The sequence below is a fragment of the Mirounga angustirostris genome, unplaced genomic scaffold (genome assembly GCF_029215605.1).
Source record: "Mirounga angustirostris isolate CCGP_5_RB_7025 unplaced genomic scaffold, mMirAng1.0.hap1 SCAF_6, whole genome shotgun sequence".
NCBI classification, from domain to species: Eukaryota; Metazoa; Chordata; class Mammalia; order Carnivora; family Phocidae; genus Mirounga; species Mirounga angustirostris.
This window is the reverse complement of record NW_026991714.1, coordinates 154,149,442-154,167,376: the sequence shown is the minus strand read 5'-3', so window position 1 is coordinate 154,167,376 and position 17,935 is coordinate 154,149,442. Positions and strand designations below refer to the sequence as shown.

At 63.3% G+C, this 17,935-nt stretch overlaps 2 protein-coding genes across 6 annotated transcripts in view; one reads left to right on the top strand and one right to left on the bottom strand.

Moving 5' to 3' along the window:
• The first annotated feature begins 5,944 nt into the window (after positions 1 to 5,944).
• On the top strand, positions 5,945 to 7,283 carry NKX6-2 (NK6 homeobox 2). The gene is made up of 3 exons (XM_045879114.2): positions 5,945 to 6,347; positions 6,433 to 6,605; positions 6,840 to 7,283. The coding sequence occupies exons 1-3, from the start codon at positions 5,945 to 5,947 to the stop codon at positions 7,092 to 7,094; spliced, it is 831 nt and encodes a 276-aa protein (XP_045735070.1). The 3' UTR covers positions 7,095 to 7,283.
• Positions 7,284 to 8,627: 1,344 nt separating this feature from the next.
• Positions 8,628 to 17,935, bottom strand: part of INPP5A (inositol polyphosphate-5-phosphatase A) — a 174,662-nt gene continuing 165,354 nt past the window's right edge. For 3 of the 5 annotated variants that reach the window (XM_064595491.1, XM_064595490.1, XM_064595494.1), the window contains 2 exons: positions 13,451 to 13,562; positions 11,686 to 12,389 (listed from right to left, as the gene is read on the bottom strand). In XM_064595491.1, coding sequence (XP_064451561.1) covers positions 11,871 to 12,389; positions 13,451 to 13,562 — 631 coding nt within the window. In that variant the 3' untranslated portion in view covers positions 11,686 to 11,870. Of the gene's footprint in view, positions 10,093 to 10,180; positions 10,268 to 11,081; positions 11,151 to 11,685; positions 12,390 to 12,420; positions 13,300 to 13,450; positions 13,563 to 17,935 lie in introns of those variants that run through there. The other 2 variants (XM_064595493.1, XM_064595492.1) reach the window with 2 other exon arrangements.

Genomic DNA, 17,935 nt, shown 5'->3' with positions numbered 1-17,935 from the left:
CCTGAGGGGTGGACGCTGCCCGTGCCCTGGGGAGGTGCTGCCCCCACGGAGGGGGCTGGGACCGGGCCTGGAGGGTAGCCAAGAGCCCTTCCGGAAGCCTCCACTTGGCCAGGGCGGGTCCCGTCCCATCCTGGGAGTGCAGCGACGGCCTCGGAGCCGAGGCGCTAACACAAATCTTGGACTCGGTGCTCAATTAGCGCGTTTGGCTCGCAGTCAGACAGCCCCGGAGAGCAGCCCCCGAGAGAGAGCTCATTACCCACGATTGCACATCTGGGGCCCGCGCGGCCCTGGGGAATGAGCTCTGAGCCGTGATTTACGGCCACTTCTCTTTGTCCTTTCCTCAAGGAGACAAGATTCTTGGGACCCCAGAAGAGGGCTTCTGCAACACGGTGTGACGGTCGTCCTGAGGACTGGCCTCTGCCGTCTGCCGTGGGTCAGCCCCTCCTGGGGGCCCTCCTGTGACTGTGACTCAGGCAGCTTTGCAGAGTTCCCCTCGCCGGGACCCCGTGTCCACAGGGCACTGGGGGAGGGGTGGTTTCCAGCAAGGGCCGGGCGTCCCGGGGGCGGCTGGTCCCGCTTGCTGGGCCTGTACAGGAGGCTGGAGCCCGGCCCAGCTTGGAATGTGGCCGCAGGTCTCTGGGGGAGCCAGGCGCCTCTCAGAAGCAGGGCTGCCAAACAAAGCGGCAAGGCGGGCTGAGGGCTCAGGTTTGTTTCGGCCTTGGCCTGGACCAGCCCTCACGGGACCGGCCGTCTTGGGCTCCAAACTGCTTCCGCAGGGGAGCTGGCCCTCAGCCGCCCACTCATTCGAGCTCTTGGCAGTGGGCGCCTGGTGGGCTGGTGCCTGTGGGATATCTCCACAGAGCGTGTGGGTCCCCAGGGAGGGACCCTGGAAGCAGAGGAGGAAACCAGACCACCTGGAGGGGCCGTCCTGACTGCAGAGGTCTGGGAGCCAAGAGGGAGCCGTGGTGCTCTGGCCTCGGAGGGTGGCGGTGCCCCCCTCTTAAGAAGCATTCACGAGAGGCCGATGACAGCCACAGTAGCTGGCCGTGTCGGCAGAGGAAGGACACATCTGTACGTGCGCACCCCACAGCCACGACCAGTCTGTGGACCCGTGTCCCCAAAACAGAGGAGGACCCCGAGTTGTGGGGCCGGGTCGCAGGTCATAGCCCATACGGAGCCCGTGTAGATGCTGCACCCCACTGCGCGGGGGGCCCGGGTGTGCGCAGATATGCAGAGCAGGGCAGCGACTCCAAGAAGACCCATCCCGTCAAGCGCTTGCACGCGGGGCTGCACAACTTCCAGAGAAGGGGACTGAAGCCAGCAATGCAAGGGACCACAAGGAATGCAGGAACGTGCAGGTAATTCTGTGTACTCTCCTACGGACGTTACACTTGTCAGATAAATAGCTTGTAAAGAAATAAAGGCGCTGGAGTAAGGGCGGAGGAGCTGGGGTGCAGGGAGGGGCAAGGCAGGAGGGCGCTGGAGGTCTGCAGAGGATGGGCAGGCAGGGTCCATGGGAGCACTGGGGGGTGCCCCCCGGCTGTCGAGGTCCCATCCCCCCTTACTGCTGTCCAGACTGCTTCTGGCCAAGGAGGAGTGGGCAGCTGGGGCTCCCCCACACCCCTGCCTGGTCCCAGCCCCCGCCCCTTCATTAGCACACCTCTGGGACCTCCTCCGAGGGCCTCCTTCCAGGGCCTTGCTGGCCTCTTCCTGCCCACCTCCCCTTGTCGAAGATGCCCTTTGGCTCAGGGTGCCCAGAGGCCCCTTGGTGGTGTCTACTCCCCGGGGGAGCACAGAACCCCTCCCCGACCCTGACACAGGGCTCTGCAGCCTGGGGCCCAGATGTATGTCCATCCTTTCATTCCCCGAAATACCTGAGCATGTAGAGTCCTTGCTGACCTGGGCGCTGACAGGCCGCCATGCTCAGAGACGGTCATTCAGCAGATGCCACTGGGCAGAGGGGCCTTGGCTGTTCCTGGGCAGTGGACCGGGCTGGAGCATGCACGTGGGGGGAGGGCTGGGGTGGGGCGGGGTGAGCAGCAACTCCTCTTGGCACCTGGCCGGCCCACCTCAGGGCCTTTCAGACAGCCCCTGGTCACTCCTCCGTCAAGGGCAGGGGTGGGGTGAGGGGGTGAGGTCTGCCAGTAGAGGGTCTTTGCATGCGGCCCCCCGGCGGTTTGCTTGGCAGGGTGGCAGGTGGGATTGGCTCTGGCGCCTTCTCCTCTGAGCAGGCGCAACCCTGTGGTCCCTCCAGGATCCTGGTGACTGCACGTCTTCCCTTACCCCGTGAGCCCTGCAGCTGCAAGTTACATGTGGGTCACCTCAGTGGTCCCTTTCCTTGTTTTGGCTCACGGACCCCTGGGTCAGCAATCCCTGAATTGGACACCGCTGTGGGGCCTCATCACGCAACAGGTTGAGAACTGTGGGAACAAAGCAAGGGCCCTCTGCCAGAGGCTGCCCCCAGAGCCCGGCCCAGAGCGGTCATGGTTGGGGCAGAAGCAGCTCAGGGACCTATGATGTCCACTTCACTAATAGGGTCTTAGAGGACTCAGGGCTTCCTTGCCCGTGGAGCGGGAATCCAAGCTCCCTTCCTGTTGTCCCACCTGTTCCCTCCCAACTTCCCTCAAGGAGCCATGTTTTGAGGATGCCAGCTGGCCCTGGCCAGCCCTCCCCAGGGACCCCCCTGCCCTGACCCCACCTCCCCCAACATAGTGGTCCCCTCCAGCAGGCTCTTGCTGAAGCTCCTCAAGTTTACGGTTTATTGCCCACCCCTCCCACGGGGTGCGCTGCATTCCCACGGCCCTCCCAGGGCGTGCCTGGCACATGGTAGGTGCCGAATAAATACATGATGAATGCATAAAGGTCTATACCAAATAGCGTGCTCTCCACCTTCCGACAACCTGTAAGTTTGCATGGAAAGTGGCATCTTCCTTTGTAGGATGTTTTCTTCAAGACCAGGAGATGGCATTCTCCAACCTCTCAGCTCTGGCCCAGGAAATCCACCCACGCTGGGAGCCCAGAGGCGCTCCTTCCCTGCAGGCCGGCCTCTGGACCTTCCCCGGAGGAGGGGCAGCGCCTGGGGGCACCGAAGGGGGTGTGGGTGGGAGCCCCGGATAGCCCTGGGTGGAGGGGGGGCAGGTCAGAGGCGGCGGGTAGGGAGTCTTCATACCCGGGACCCGACACTGGGGGGAGGGATACCAGAGGTGCGGGTCCAGGAGGGTGGGGACTGTCCCAGGCGCTGGCTTGGGAACCTCGAGCACCTGGCAAGGGGGGACGCCTGGGGAGCGCACCAAGACCTCCATCCCTGCACCCCTCTCTCCCGGAGCTCACACTCACTCCCACCCCCGTTCCGCAGCCACAGCCACTGACTCCCCCAGGGGCCTTGCACGCTGAGGCCAAAGGAGACCGCAGCCACACTAGAGACCCCAAGCGTTCCAGCTGGAGCCCAGAGAGGGCCGGGCGACGTGGATAGACCCAGGGTCGCTGGGGTGCAGGACAGCGACTAGGGGGCTCTTTTTCCTCGGCGGTAAAAAAGGGCTGGGAGGCTCCCGCCTAGGAGGCTCCCGCCTAAAGCGCAGCTCCTCGAGCCACCCGGGTTCTCCTGCCTCTGAGCCAGAGCCGCCCGCACCCTTTGGGAGGACAGTGTGCCCCTGTCGTCCCGCCCCAGCGCGCCCCTCCTGTCCCGGGTCGCCCCCGCCCACCGTCGGTAGGGTAGAGCAAAGAGGGGGTCAGGAGGAGGGACGCGACCCCACCCCCACTCGGCCCCGCCCACTCGGTTCCACCCCCACCGGAGCCCCAGCCTTGGCCGCCTAGCCTCCGCCAGGGGTGGGGCACGGTTTGGGGAGCCCAGAGGGGCTCCAATCCTGCTGGGAAGTGTCCCCGCGCCCAGGCTGTCGGGGCGCACACACGCTGTTTGCTCCGAGGAAGTGGGGCGTGTTCTAAGCGAGGCCGAAGCGGGTCTCCGGACTTGGGGACCCGCCGCCGGACGCAGCGCGGGAATCCTGGAGGGGCGCTGCCCTGTCCTGGGCGCCAGGCTCCGCTGGGACAGAGCGCCTGCGGGGGCAGCCACACCCGGATCGGTCGAGTGTGGCCTGGCCGAGGAATCGGGGAGAGAGGAACCGCACCGCACCCGAAGCTGAGGGCCCCTCGCTTCCCGCAGCCTCCCCCCGGCAGCACCGTGCGCGCGCGCCCAAGCCAGGGGCGACCACCGAAAGCCCGCCCAGCGCCGCCGGCCAGTGGCTCTCAGAGCCGCGATGCGGTGCAGGGACCCTCGGAGCCAAGACCCCGCCTCTAACTGCCCAAAACGAAAACGGACCCTCGAAGGACACTGTGCAAGCGGACGCTGGGTCCCTGTGCGGAGCCAGGAGGCTCGCCTCCATTCACACGGTCCAAACCCTGGCGGCAGGAGTGAAACGCCAAAGTCGTTGCTAAGGAACGGCACCGGGCCGGAGAGAGGCCGGGGCCTGGCGCAGGCCGCCCACCCCTGGCCACGAAATGGCCGTCCGTTCGCTCTCGTTAGGGTCATGGCTCTGAGCAGGCAGCGAATAACAGTAAGAGCCAACTCTTAGGATTCAATGTGACACCCCACCCAGAAAGATGAAGGCGACAACGCCCAGCATTTTACTCAGCAGCGGCTCTCCGCCCGCGCCCCGGGTCCACTGCGATCTAATTTGAATCCCACAGCAATGCTACGGGCTGGGGGCTTTTCGTACCAGAAGGGGACACCTGGGGCCCCACGCGCCCCTGTGAAGGCCGCCCTTCTGCCCACTGCGCTTGGGGAGCGCACCCACGTCTAGGCCTTGCGCGTGGCCCCTGCGCGCCCTGGGTGCTGGAGCTCTGAGCCGGCTTGGTCCCCGTTCTCCTGGCTCGGGCTGCGCTTCACGAGACAGCGGCCCTGGGCTTGGTCGTGGGGTCCGGGTCGAAGCCCGAGGCTCAGGCTGCCTCCCGGGAACCAAGCTGCGACTTGGCGACCAGGAAACGCCGGACCCCGCGCCCCGACCCGGCAGAGGGCAGTGCCGCGGGCTGGGAGGGGGCCGGGAACTGCCCGCCTGGCAGCGCCCGCGAGTCGCCGGCCTCGCGCGTGTCCCCGGGACGGGTCTCGCCACCGCGCCAGCAGTGTGTTGGTTAAAGCGGGGTAGCTTCGCGTTGGCCCTTCGGCGCGTGGACTCCCGTGGACCACGAGCCCCAGCGTCCCCCGCCCGTGTGCGACACAGAGGACATTACCCCCAAATGTTCGCGGTACTCCTCGACACCTGAGCCCGGACTGCCGGAAGCCGCGGGGACGGGTCGGAGGCCCTGGCCAGGCTCCACGACCGTGCCGGGGGCTCCCCGCGGCCGCGCCCCTGGGGCTCTTCACCGAATGGGGCGCACAGAGCGTGCTGAGCCGATCCTCAAATCTGCATGCTTCCGGGCGATAAAATATGTTCTCGTATTTTTTCCTGATTTCCCATTAAAACCTTTGCCTAACTAAACTCCCATCCAACGGGATTTATTTCGTCCCGGGGGAGATAAATCAGGGGGCAAATTTACAGCCGGGGAGGCACCTGCCTCGCTAATGGGCCCTTCATGGAGTGCGCGGCCGGCGGGGGCGCGCAGGCGGGCGGGGCGCTGGCCAATGGCCGGGCCGCGGGCGCCCGCAGCCAATCAGCGCGCGCGCCGCGCGGGGGCCCCCGCGGTTATCAGCGCGTCCGGCCCGCGCGGCGCCGCTCCGATCGGCCCCGGAGCCGCCGCCGCCGCCGCCGCTGCCCCGCTGACCCCGCGGCCGCCGCCCAGCCTGCGCCGGAGCCGCCGCCCTCGCGCCTCCCCGGGCCGTCGGCGCCCGCGCCCCGAGCGCCCCGCTGCAGCCGCGCCCCGGGCCGCGCGCAAACTTCCCGGGCCGGCGGGCGCGGACGGCGGGGCGGCGGCGGGGCCCGGATGGGCGCCCGGGCCGGCGGCGGCGGCGCCCATGGACGCTAACCGGCCGGGCGCGTTCGTGCTGAGCAGCGCGCCGCTGGCCGCGCTGCACAACATGGCCGAGATGAAGACGTCGCTGTTCCCGTACGCGCTGCAGGGCCCCGCCGGCCTCAAGGCGCCCGCGCTGGGCGGCCTGGGCGCGCAGCTGCCGCTCGGCACCCCTCACGGCATCAGCGACATCCTGGGGCGGCCGGTGGGCGCGGCGGGCGGCGGCCTCCTGGGCGGCCTGCCCCGTCTCAACGGGCTCGCCTCGTCGGCCGGCGTCTACTTCGGGCCCGCGGCCGTGGCGCGCGGCTATCCCAAGCCGCTGGCCGAGCTGCCCGGGCGCCCGCCCATCTTCTGGCCCGGCGTGGTGCAGGGCTCGCCCTGGAGGGACCCGCGCCTGGCCGGCCCGGGTAGGTGGCGCGCGAGGGGAGCGACGCGGGGCCTCGGGTGCGGCGCGCGGGGCGGCAGGCCGAGCTCACCCGCCCTCCTTTGCAGCCCAGGCCGGCGGGGTCCTGGACAAGGACGGCAAGAAGAAGCACTCCCGGCCCACGTTCTCGGGCCAGCAGATCTTCGCGCTGGAGAAGACCTTCGAGCAGACCAAGTACCTGGCGGGCCCGGAGCGCGCGCGCCTCGCCTACTCCCTGGGCATGACCGAGAGCCAGGTCAAGGTGAGCGGCTGGCGCGGGGCGGCCTCCCGCGGGCCCCGCTGCGCCGAGCCGACTCGCGCCCGCGTCCGGCGAACGGCGTGCGCTCGGCCGCCGGCCCGCCCCGGGCCCAGCCCGGGCCCAGCCCCGGGCGCGCCGCTGTTCTGCGGCCGCTGCACGTCCCCGCGGGCGCGGGGTCTCGCGCTGCATGGGTCGGGCGCTGCCGGGGCGCCGGCTGACGGTCCCCCTCCGCCGCAGGTGTGGTTCCAGAACCGCCGGACCAAGTGGCGCAAGCGGCACGCGGCCGAGATGGCGTCGGCCAAGAAGAAGCAGGACTCGGACGCCGAGAAGCTGAAGGTGGGCGGCTCGGACGCGGAGGACGACGACGAGTACAACCGGCCTCTGGACCCCAACTCGGACGACGAGAAGATCACGCGGCTGCTCAAGAAGCACAAACCCGCGAACTTGGCGCTGGTCAGCCCGTGCGGCGGCGGCGCGGCGGACGCCTTGTGAGCACGGGCGCGGCCGGAGCAACCAGGGTCCCTCGCCGCCGCCCGCCGTGTGTGTATATATTTTTACAGAATAAGTTATAAAGCGGCCGGCGCGGGCTCGGGAGGGCGCGGGGCCGCGCGTCCCGGGCGCAACCACTTTGTATAATCAATAAATTATTTAACACGTCCCCGGCGGAGCCGCGGCTCCGGAGGCTGCACCGCGTGTGTCTTCCTTCTCGAAACACCCCCCGCGGGTCCCTGCCCCCCCCCCCCAGTCTTTGTCCCCGCGCGGCCGGGCTGGCAGCGAGGCGCGCGGTGCGACCCCGGCCCGCGCGTCCCCAGGCCCGGGCGGCGGCAGCTCGCAGGAGCAAGGGGACATCGAGGGCCCGGCGCGGGGAAGGGCGACCCTGGCCCCGAGACCCCTCGGCCGCCCCGGGAGCGCCGGAGGAGCCGCGACGCCAGAGAGCGCCCAGCGGAGCCGGACGGGGCCTCGGACGGAAACGCAGCGGGCGCGGGGCGCAGCGCCGGCAGGAGCGCGCGCCGCGACAGGTGCGGCTCCCCCTGCCACCCGCGCCCCGCCGGGGGTGGCAGGGCCGGCTCAGTGGCGGAGGTCGGCGGCAGGTGAGCACTCACCCGCGCGCGTCCCTCTTTCCGGAAACCCCGGGGCGGGCGCGGGCCGAGTCCTAGGCTGCCGCCCGGCTCGCCCCGTGTGTTTCATCCGATTACGCAGATCTTAAAATGCCTTCGCAGCTAAAGGTTTCCTACTGCGCGCTAAGCGTGCAGCTCACAGATTTTAAGCTCGTCTGCGGCCCGGTTCCGTCGTTTTTAATCCGTAGACACTATTTGATTCAGGCCGGGACGCCAAAGAGAAATCCCAAGTAGCGCTGCCGCCCTCCGAGGGACGGCTCGCACTCGCTCCCGCCGGGCCAGGCCCTCAGCCGCCCGCACCCGGCGCAGGGAGCGGGCCAGCGGCGGGGCTCCACGTTCTGAGGCTGGTGCTCTGGTGCTCGCGTCCTGCTGCGCGTCACTCTTGAGTCGTAATTTTAAAAGTTAAATAGAAGTGACTGCGTCATTATAAGGTTTCTCCTTGAAGGCATTTTTGAAACTGTTACAGAGAAACGGAAAAGGCTGTTTTCTGTTCTATGCCACGTGGCTGCACCATCAGTTTAAAAAAAAGACATTTCTTTTGAGCCACTGGCTGGTCTTCTTTTTAACGGAGCAATATTAAAATCTATTTTATTTCTGTGAGCGAGTCGTTCTCTCAGCTCAAGTTAAGAGCAAAGGAAATCCCAGTTTTAAAGTTTTGAGGAAGGCAGTGCATTTTTATAACCTCCTCTTTAAACGCTGAGGGTAATTCCCATTAGTTACCACTACGGTAAAAAACCCAAAAGATTGTTTTTCTGCACTTAACTAATGGCTTGGTTTTGTGTAGCAATGTCTGACAGAATGACATTCCGGGATTTCTGGTGAGCCCACAAAGGAGCGCCCTCCCGTTACTTAGCATTTCAAAGGAGATGGGGACCGGGAAGGCGGAGAAACAAAGCAGACTCAGGACTGTTTTCACCATGATCAATTTTATTGCTTAGGAACCGGAGCGGTCATTTTTAGAGGCCTCCACAGTGACCAACAGCTGAAACCCCGTTACACAGAAGCTCGTGGGGCGGGCCTGCCGTGTGGCACGTGGACAGAGCACAGCGGCCAAAGCACTGACCCCGACCACACTGTCAAGAACAGATCAGCAAGCGGACACCCAATCACTTGCAATGGTAGTGATTTACCTAAAAACGAGCATCTAAGGCCTGTACCCAGTCCAGGAATTGTGTAGTGTTCTAAAGCGGATCAATAAAACATAGGTTGTGTTTCATCCACAGGCTCTGCAATGACCTTTTAATGCTGTACTTCGTGCTAGGGGAGATGGTCGCAGCAAGGTTACCACGTAGGCTGGGTGCAACGGAGCAGCCGAGGAAACTTACGGTTTTGTTTCTCTTAGTAGTTTTATATACAGCCCATGTTAAAAGCAGTTTCTATCTGAAGCAGACTAGGCTATTTTTGTTTCTCCCATGATATTATTGTTTTATGTAGAATACTTGGCACCATAGAACAGTAACAAAAGACAGACGGGACAGTTTACAAAATTCTTAAAAGGTACACCCGAGCTAGCTAGAAACTTCACATTCAGTTCTTAAGAGTACACAGAAAAAAAGGCATAGGAGTAAGAATCTGCAAGTGTAGATGTGCTGTGGTCGACGTCCACGCAGGACGGCACCGCTAGGCCGCAAGGCCGGATGGGTCCGTGCGGATGTGCACGTCCCCGAACTCGACTCCATTCCTACCTGCCGACAGGACCCTCGCAAGCATTCGTCCCGGAAAGTATATTTAGCATAAGTTTTGGTAAGATTTATAAATTATTTTTAAAAAGTATATATTTATATATATTTATATATATAAAAACGGAAAGCAGCTGCAGTGTGATTCAAAAACCATGTAACGCGGCAGTAAATAACACGGAAGGGGAGCCGCCCGAGGCGAAGACCAGGGCCCCTTGCTCTCCTCACAGTGGCCACACTGCCGGAGTCGCAAAGAGCCCCCGCCCGCCGCCCGCCCCCGGGCACGCCTCCAGCTGGCAGAGGGGGACCTGGGACACCTGGGGGGTTTCCACGCCGGAGAAGCTCTTCCCACGCTGACAATTATTAAAAATGGAAACTCTGAAGTCTAAAATACAGACTCCCTCTCCTGTCTATAATAGAGTTTTGGCAACAGGACGGTGACTTATTACAAAAACCCAATATTTCTACTTAATGTCACATGAACAGACAAGACAGTGAGGTATGTGAGGCTTTTCCGGAACGGTCCGGAGGCTGAAGCGAAGTGTGGGGCCGGCCGTCTAGCGGGTGGCGCTCGGGCGGGTTTGTCGATGCAGCTGTTAGGAGGACGTGTTTCAATGGATGGGACTCCCACCGGCTCCAGGCGCTACAGGGAGGTCTCGCGAAGGGCCCTCTGGTGTCGCTGGCATCGCCTCCCTGCCGTGGAATCGGTCACTCGTTAAAGGAACAAACACACCAAGAAAAGCTGAGAAAAGGTGAAGCCAAGGGAAGGAGTCATATTTACCACACGTCACTGCACGACACAACACTTGTGCACATGGGCATGAGGTTTACCTGCCCCGGGCGCGATGCGGAAGGCCAGGAACACGGGCTGCAGCGGGAGGAGAGAGGGCGTCAGAGCCCGCGGCCACGCGCCCACCCTGACCCCCCGACTCCGGATCCCTGCCCTCCCCCGGCTGCCCAACTGCGTCCGCCTGCCTTGTGCGCGAGCACCAGCGTGAGACCCCAGTGACCTCACAACTGGAGCTGGGGTTGAGTTTTGGAAAGGGCATGATTTCCAGGTAAAAACTCACGTAGACTGCTGACTAACCCGGTGGCTGTGCCGGGTCCGCTCCCCCGGGCGCCAGTGTGGGGGCCGCGCGTCAGGACGATGCACCCCGTGGTCACGGCCCGGAGGCCTTGCCCACGGGAAGCACGGGTGTCTCCAATTTGGCTGAAGGTAAGACGCGGCCAGCATCGCCCTCAGACTTTGGGGCTCGGGGTTAGGGACGCTCATGCGTACGAAGCGCGTCCCTGCACAAATACTCAGCGTCCCCCTGAAGGACGCATCTGTGCTCACTGCCATGAGAAGTCACAGTATCCCAAACGCACACTAGAAAAACGACCTTCGGAAATCACTGGCTGTGGACGGTATTTTGTTATAAGTAGTAAAATTCTGTATTTTATTCTACTGTGACCAGTCTTTTCTGCCTTCTTTACCTACCTACCTACCTTCTGGTATTTTATTACAATTACGTAAACACAGACCATCTGGGCAAGCGCTGTGTGGGCCGATGGAGGAGCGGTAACTCGGCCCGCCGTCCAGCCCCTGCCGCCCGCTGCCCCCGCTGTCCACCCCGCCACCCGCTGCCCCCGCCGTCCAGCCCCCGCCCGGCCCCGCACTGCACACGGCGCGGACACATCACCTTGTGGTCTCCCATGCAGACGTTGGGCCCAATGTGGTCGTAGGTGACAACCTTCTCCTCGCTCTCCGACTGGGAAAGCAAACAGAGAGACCCGTGTGGGAAGGTGGGGATAGTGGGGCTTCCTCGGGGAGCCCGAGCTACCTGCCACCTCCCGGCAGGCAGAACGTTCTGGAAGCCCTGGGAGCCGCTGGGCCCCTGGCTCTTCCTGCTTCCGGACGGGAGTTGGGGTGGGGGCCCCCCAAGCTGTCCTCTGGCACATGCCCCTGGGGAAGGGCTTTCTTCTCAGGCACCCCCGCCCCCCGCCGTGCATCTGGCGTCCGTTTTCCCTGTTTCCGTTTGTTTGGACAGCCGGTTCTATCAGCCCAGAACTGTGTTCACACGGGAGCAGACGTCTCTGAATCCCAGGCGGCTGCCCCAAGCGCTTTGTACACGTTAATTAACCGCTGTGTGCACCCCGGCCCCTCCCTCCCTGCGCCTCCGTGTCTGCAGGCCAGGCAGACCCCTGCGTTTCGGGTGCGACTGTGAAGGGGTCGTTCCTGGCAGTCCGTCCGCTCCGACTGGGCCGGAGTTTTATATCCACGCTGAAGCATCCGAGACTATGAAGTTAAAACTGAATTATCTTTAATGCAGTAGGAAGCTTAAGGTCAGATTTACTTTCCAGCGTGGTCGCCTGCTAGAAAGTATAAAAACATAACCTTCTGCTCCATATGCGTGAGCACTTCCCATCCCTCACGATCGCAACGCTGCCTCGCGGAAGTGGGGGACATCCGTCAAGCGCGGCACGGTAATTTACAAAGGCAGCATAAAATTGTGGGTTTCCAACTGCATAATCTTGAGACAGATAAGCAAATTACAGCAGTGCCTGCATCCCGGCAGCTCCCAGGCAGCGCCGCCAGCCCGCCACCTTTGGTGTTTTAGGGCTGGGGAAGCAGAACGGAACATGGTGACGAGGTACCCGAGCGTAGCATGATGGATGAGGCCGAGGAGCTGCTCACGAGGCGCATCTGATCCGACGGTAACGCCCGCTGCCGCCGGGCAGCCCCGGGGAGGGCCTGGGGGACGTCTGCCTGGTGGGGGCGCCCCCTCTAGCTCGGAAGCGTCCAAGCTCAGAGTGAGCACGAAACAGTCTACCGGGACGGCCTCCGCCTGGCCGCACACGCTCAGTTTCCTGCAGAATGCAGTTTCCCTCGGCGTGGGTGCTTTCCCTGTAGACCACACTTGTCTCTTCTCTGTCCCCGCGGCGCCCGCGGCCCCTGCTCTGGCTGTGGCCGTGTGCCCAGCACACCGCACGTGCTCAGGGCCGGCAGCCTGCAAGTGCACACAGCCGACTCCAGAGCGTCAGCAGCAGGCCCGGCAGAGAGGGCAGGGCTATGTCCAGGCTCTCCCGGGTCTGTGCGCTCCTGGCCGACATCCAGTGCAGCGTCAGCCAGGAAGGCCCCTGGGGAAGTGGCCCTGGGAGCTGTCCCCGGCGGGGGGCCCCGGGTGCGAGGGTCACACAGCGCAGCGGGAGGAGTGCCGAGGCCCCGACGGAGCAAGCTTGCTGCAGGCCCCCGGCTGGCTTCCTCTGGGCTCAGGGAAGAACACAGAGGGCTGGGCTGGGGGGCCACTGAGTACGGGGCACAGGGTGTGTGCATGGCAGGGCGTGCTATGAGCCTGGGGCAGCATGTGGGGGGCTCTGCCCTCCTGGCTGTGACCCCTCTTGCCCAGTGAGCTCCCAGTCCCCGGGGTGAGGACTCAGGGCCCAGCTAAGGGGTCCTGGTTGAGGGGGGGGGGGCAACTGGAACCTAAAACAGAGCTCAGGTCGGGGATGGCTCCCCAAAGGCCCACGTCTGCTCTGAGCACCAGCCCGCGGCCCCCACCCCCCCAAATCAATGCACTTGTGTGTGATTTCCCATTAATGGGGTTGACAAAACAAATTCAGATATTGATTCTTTTGAAAACACCCTTTTTGTATTAAAATGTGGGCACTGAAAATTCTTGAAAATCAGGAGGCCACAGGAAACCTGAGCGCAGGGTGCCACCTCTTGAATGTTCCCGCTCGTTTCTACCGTGTCGAGCCCAGATGTGAATCAGGCTCTTGATTTACATCTCGGGGAAATAAGGACCGACGTGTCCACCACGCTTTACACAAGCGCTCTTGCGGACAAGAGCACATTTCATTCCCGAGGATACAATAAACCATGAGGATTTTGAAGGCACTGATGACCGTGTATGCACGCTGTGGGTTCAGAAAGACATCAGATGTCGCCGGGGCCCCTCAGGCCCGGGCGCTGGGTCTCAGGTGGCCGAGGACCCATCTCAGGGCGACGCCAGGGCCCATCCCGGGGGCCCCTATGTGTGGCTGGTCCTGGGGTGACTCTGGCACTTACCTTCAGAATCAGCTCCCTGGCGGATGGGGACATGAGGACGCGGTCGCACCATGCAGGGCACCGGGTGTTCATGTACTGTTGGCCCTGGCCGGAGTCCTCGCTGTACGGGTAGCTGGGGGGACACAAGGGCGCCTGGTCAGCTGCTGGCTCCGGCCCCACCTCCCACCGTCTCCCGAGTCCCCGGGGAGGGCTGTGTGGGTCTTCCCACACACGCGGAGTGGCCAACGCCACGCAGGGAAAAAAACCCACGTAGTGAGGTTTCTGCAACACGAAGTCGAACACGCGATTTAAGTTCTCACTTGAATTTTTGTTGTAACAGGATCTTGCGACAAACCAATGGTATTGTCTAGGATACTGTGGTTTTAGTTTTGGACGTAGTCAGGACAGTGAAAAACTGAATGGGGAAGACGGGCCTCCTGCCCCACCTGTGTCCCAGGGGCCTGCCTGGCGCATGGCCTGACCTGCCTGTGAATGCAGGGGCGCCGCTGTGGGACTCCCACTCAGACGTCCCCTCACGTCTCTGGGGGGAGCCTCCGGAAGCTGGGGCGTGATGCGGGTGCACGCCCCGTCCCCACGCCCGCTTCACCACAGCATCTGGTCTCGGCAAGTGCCTGGTGTCCAGGCCATGGGCTCATTGCTGTGGCATGGCCTGTGACTGTCCCTGACCCACCGGCTCTCGCCACACAGGAACCCCTTCCCACGCCCTGACCCGGCTCAGCCCCCGGGAGAGGCCCTGACGGCCCCTCGGGGATGGAGCCACCACAGCTGATCCACCGATGAACAGAGACGCACACGTGGCCAGCTGATCCCCCTCATGTTCCTCGGGCCTACAGGCAGCTTCCTTCTGTTTCCAGAACTCCCTGGAACAATCCTGCCTCTGGGCCCAGTGGGCCTGCCTCCGTCCACTTAAACCTGCCGGCCCCACCCCCAAGTGGGCATTGTGACTGGGACCGACTGAGTAGTAATAAATGAACTCAGAACGAGCTGGCTTTGGGAACACATGTCGCTGTGTCGGCTGCATCTGCACCAGGGTCTGCGTATCCATGTGCATCTTGTACGGCCATCTCAGAGTCTAAACGTCTCCTTGTAAAAATTTGTTTTTAGGTAATTCCAAAGTACCATATGGTCTGAGCTGTGAATTAGCTTATTCTCTGCTGTGCTCTCCGGCTGCTTGCTGCTGGGAGAGAGGAGCCGCTCCGGCGGCGGCCCCTGGGCTGCTGAGGACTCTGGCCCCCGGCCCTCTGCTCTGTGGCCTCAAGACCTGTGTCCTGCCGCGACCACCAGGCTTCGCAGAACACAATTCTGCCCTGAGCTAACGGTTCCCGGCCTCGCCCCGTCCCGTCGGGGGTCCCCCATGCTTTCACCAGAACAGTGGCCGAGGGCCCTCGCCCCCCAGGAAATCACTGCTTCACTTGATTAAAGACCCAAAGCGGCAAATACGCCAAAACAACACAGTTCCTACTTCTAACAGCATCACCCATGTAGGGAGCACAGAACACGAACTACCCTAGAAACTCCTCTGCAGGACAAAGTGGCGAGCCGGCCATCCACCCCTGCTCCACACGTGCAGGGCGCCTGGCTCAGCTGTGACCGTGAGGGAGCGACACCACCCGGCCGGGACTGCTCGCCTCGCACGCACGACCTCGCCTGGGTGCCTGGGGGACACGCCGAGGCTGGCGGCAGGCTCTCTCCGGAACACGCTGCCTGTGAGCCGGGGATCGGGGGTCCACACGGATCAACCCCGGTTTCCAGAGGACAATGTGCTGAGTTGCGGGACGAGAACAAGAAGCCCCCTTGTTGGGGGCAGAGGTCAGGGGTGAGGGCGGCTGCGAGCGGGCAGCAGGTGTGATGAGGGCTCTCTGCCAGGAGACAGCGAGTCGTCCGAGGCTTAAAAGCACCACGCTGAGACGCGGTCCGGAAACGGGATGAACGCCACGTGCCCAGACACCACCCTTGGCGCCCAGTTACACCCCCGATGCTGCCAAGAGGACCGGAAACCCCTTTGCAGGCCCCAGCTGGTCTTGGGGTCCCATCTAGGGCTGCACACGGCACCCACAGACCACGAGGATGTACACCGGGGCCAAAGTTCAGTGTTTATACCTCGGGCCTGGGTTTGTGCCAGGACACAAAATCTGTCAGGGAGGCAACACGGAGCTCCCTCCCTGTCCACGCTGGGATCCGACAGGTGGTCACAACTCACACGGTGGTGCTGGGGTGAGTCCCAGAGAAGAGCAAGCTTCCGGGTTTGCCCCCGAGGGCAGTCCTGGGAGCCCCGCGGGGTCCTGGCCCATCGTGCTTGCGCAGGAGCCGGCTGCCACAGTCCAGTGTGAACACAGGTGACTCAAAAGGAGAAAGAAGCTGATCCCCAGAGGTGCCCTGCTGGTGGGGGCACTGCCCCTCCCCCACAGCCCCAGGGCCATGCCCTGTGGCCCCTGATCCCGGAGAAGGGGGCACACCAGAATGGAGCTGGTGCAGACAGGCCCAGGGAGAGAGGGGGCCAGGCGGCACCCCGTCCTTCCTCCGGCAGCTGAGCACAGGGCACGGGGCCCGATGCTGCCAGTCTGCGGCCTGCACGCCTCCAGAGCGGACAGTGGTTAAGTCCACACCTGCCGTGCACGCACACTTATCTGGACGCAAACTCTGGCAGCGGCGGGGGGAGGGGAGACAGGACAAGCGCCCAGCTGTGCCCCCACCGTGAGGGAGAGCCGCCGTGACCGCTGGTGATGACGCTAACAATCGCCCAGCTGTCCTCAAGCACGCGGCCCTCCCTGCCCTTCGAGCTTCTTCCCTCAGGATGTGGGCAGCGGCCCCTTTGCCATGGCCGGCGACCGGCCCTGTGGACCAGCTCAGGACTCCATCTGAGCCACAGGGCAGGCGGGTGGAGTCTCCACGGCCCTAAGTCCGACAACACGGCCAGGAAGGCCCAAAGCCCGGCCGTGTTCGCCAGCCTGAATCTACTGGGCCGGCCGCAGGCGGGGACCCCGGGCACAGGAGGAAACAGAAACCACAGCCAGACCGGCACGTTCTGCACCCGCTCTCCCAAGTGGAGGGCGGCGTGGTGGGGGTGCTGCCTGGCGCCTCAGGGGGGCTGTGGAGACGGGAGCCCCTCCTCGGAGCCCTGCCTGGGGAACAGCGCCCATGTGAGGGGCTGCGGACAGGGCACAGCAGTGCGGACAACGCGCCTGGCACGGCGAGTGCAGCTCGCAACCCTGGCATCCCCAAATACTCGGTTTCAAAAATACCGGCCATTACTGATATTCCTGGAAAAGACAGGAAAAGAAAAAAAGGACAATCGAGGAAAACGAGCAGGAACCATGGCAACACTGAGCTATCTGGTGGAGGAACTCGCAGCAAAGACCGCCCAGGAGAGAGTCCCGGGGCCGGCGGCACAGAGCGACCTGGCCGCTGTGCACGGCCCTTCGCCCCGCGGCTGGCTTTCCCGAGCAGCTCACCTCCGGCCGTGCTCAGCCTCCGGTGTCCACCCCGCGCACCTGCCTGGGCCACGTCCAACCAGGGCCCCGCGACCAGCGGGACAGACAGATGTCCTGGCTCCTTCCCAACCAGCAGGCCTGGCAGACGGCAGACAACGCACCTTCTCGTCCTAACTTCACAACTGGACACATTATTACGGAATCTACAGAGGGTTGAAGTTTAGATAATGGCCCAGAAAGAAGCTGGAAAAAGCCTCTTTATCCTTAAAATTAAATGCATCCATTAAGACAGCCCGCCTCCTCCCACGAGCTTCCTGCATTCACCTCTGTTATCACACAGTCTTTTGAGCTTTTCAAAAGCTACGACTTCGTCTTACTCTGTAATCAATTCGCTCAGTAAAAACGTGTCTTTCCCAACGTGAAGAGTTTGTCTGCCTTTGAAAGGTGTGACTGTGATTCTTCCCATTCCACTTCCCCTGAATGAGTAAATTACTTTGAAAGCGTGGAGGAGTAGATCCAGGCCTTTCACGTTTTCCGATTCTCTCCATCAACTTTACATAAAGCATCACATGCCTGGGGCAGGGCCCACGTCCCCACGCACGGCCCCCACGGCCCCTGCTAGCCTTCCTGCCGCTGCCTGGGAAGTCCTAGGTCGTGACCCCAGCGCCGCCAACCAGGCACATGAATGCGAGCGCGCGGCACTCACGCCCTGTGCGTGGCCCCAGGCACACTGATTCCAGACTTGCTCACAGAGCGCCGTTCGTGGCCACCGCCGTGGGGCGTTCCCCTTCAGCAGCGAGTACCCATCCCGCCATCGGAGCGCATTCTGGCTGGTCTTGGGTGTGGGGTGCGGAGCCCCCGGGGTCCCTGACACCCTTCCACGTGGGCCTGGAAGGTTCACTCATCACCTCCCTAACGCGCCGTCTGCCGGAAGCAGCGGCCTGGGACGTGGGTGGCGGTGGCGGGAGTCACACAGACTCAGAGCGCCCACACAAAGGAGCCAGTGGTTCCTTGACTGACTCTCCAGACTGGGCAGCATGCTGTTTCGAGACGT

Coding starts and splice junctions, on each gene's coding strand:
- NKX6-2 (XM_045879114.2), top strand. CDS start 5,945: ATGGACGCTAACCGGCCGGGCGCGTTCGTGCTGAGCAGCGCGCCGCTG. Junction 6,348..6,432: donor CCCGCGCCTGGCCGGCCCGG/GTAGGTGGCGCG, acceptor CCTCCTTTGCAG/CCCAGGCCGGCGGGGTCCTG. Junction 6,606..6,839: donor TGACCGAGAGCCAGGTCAAG/GTGAGCGGCTGG, acceptor CCTCCGCCGCAG/GTGTGGTTCCAGAACCGCCG.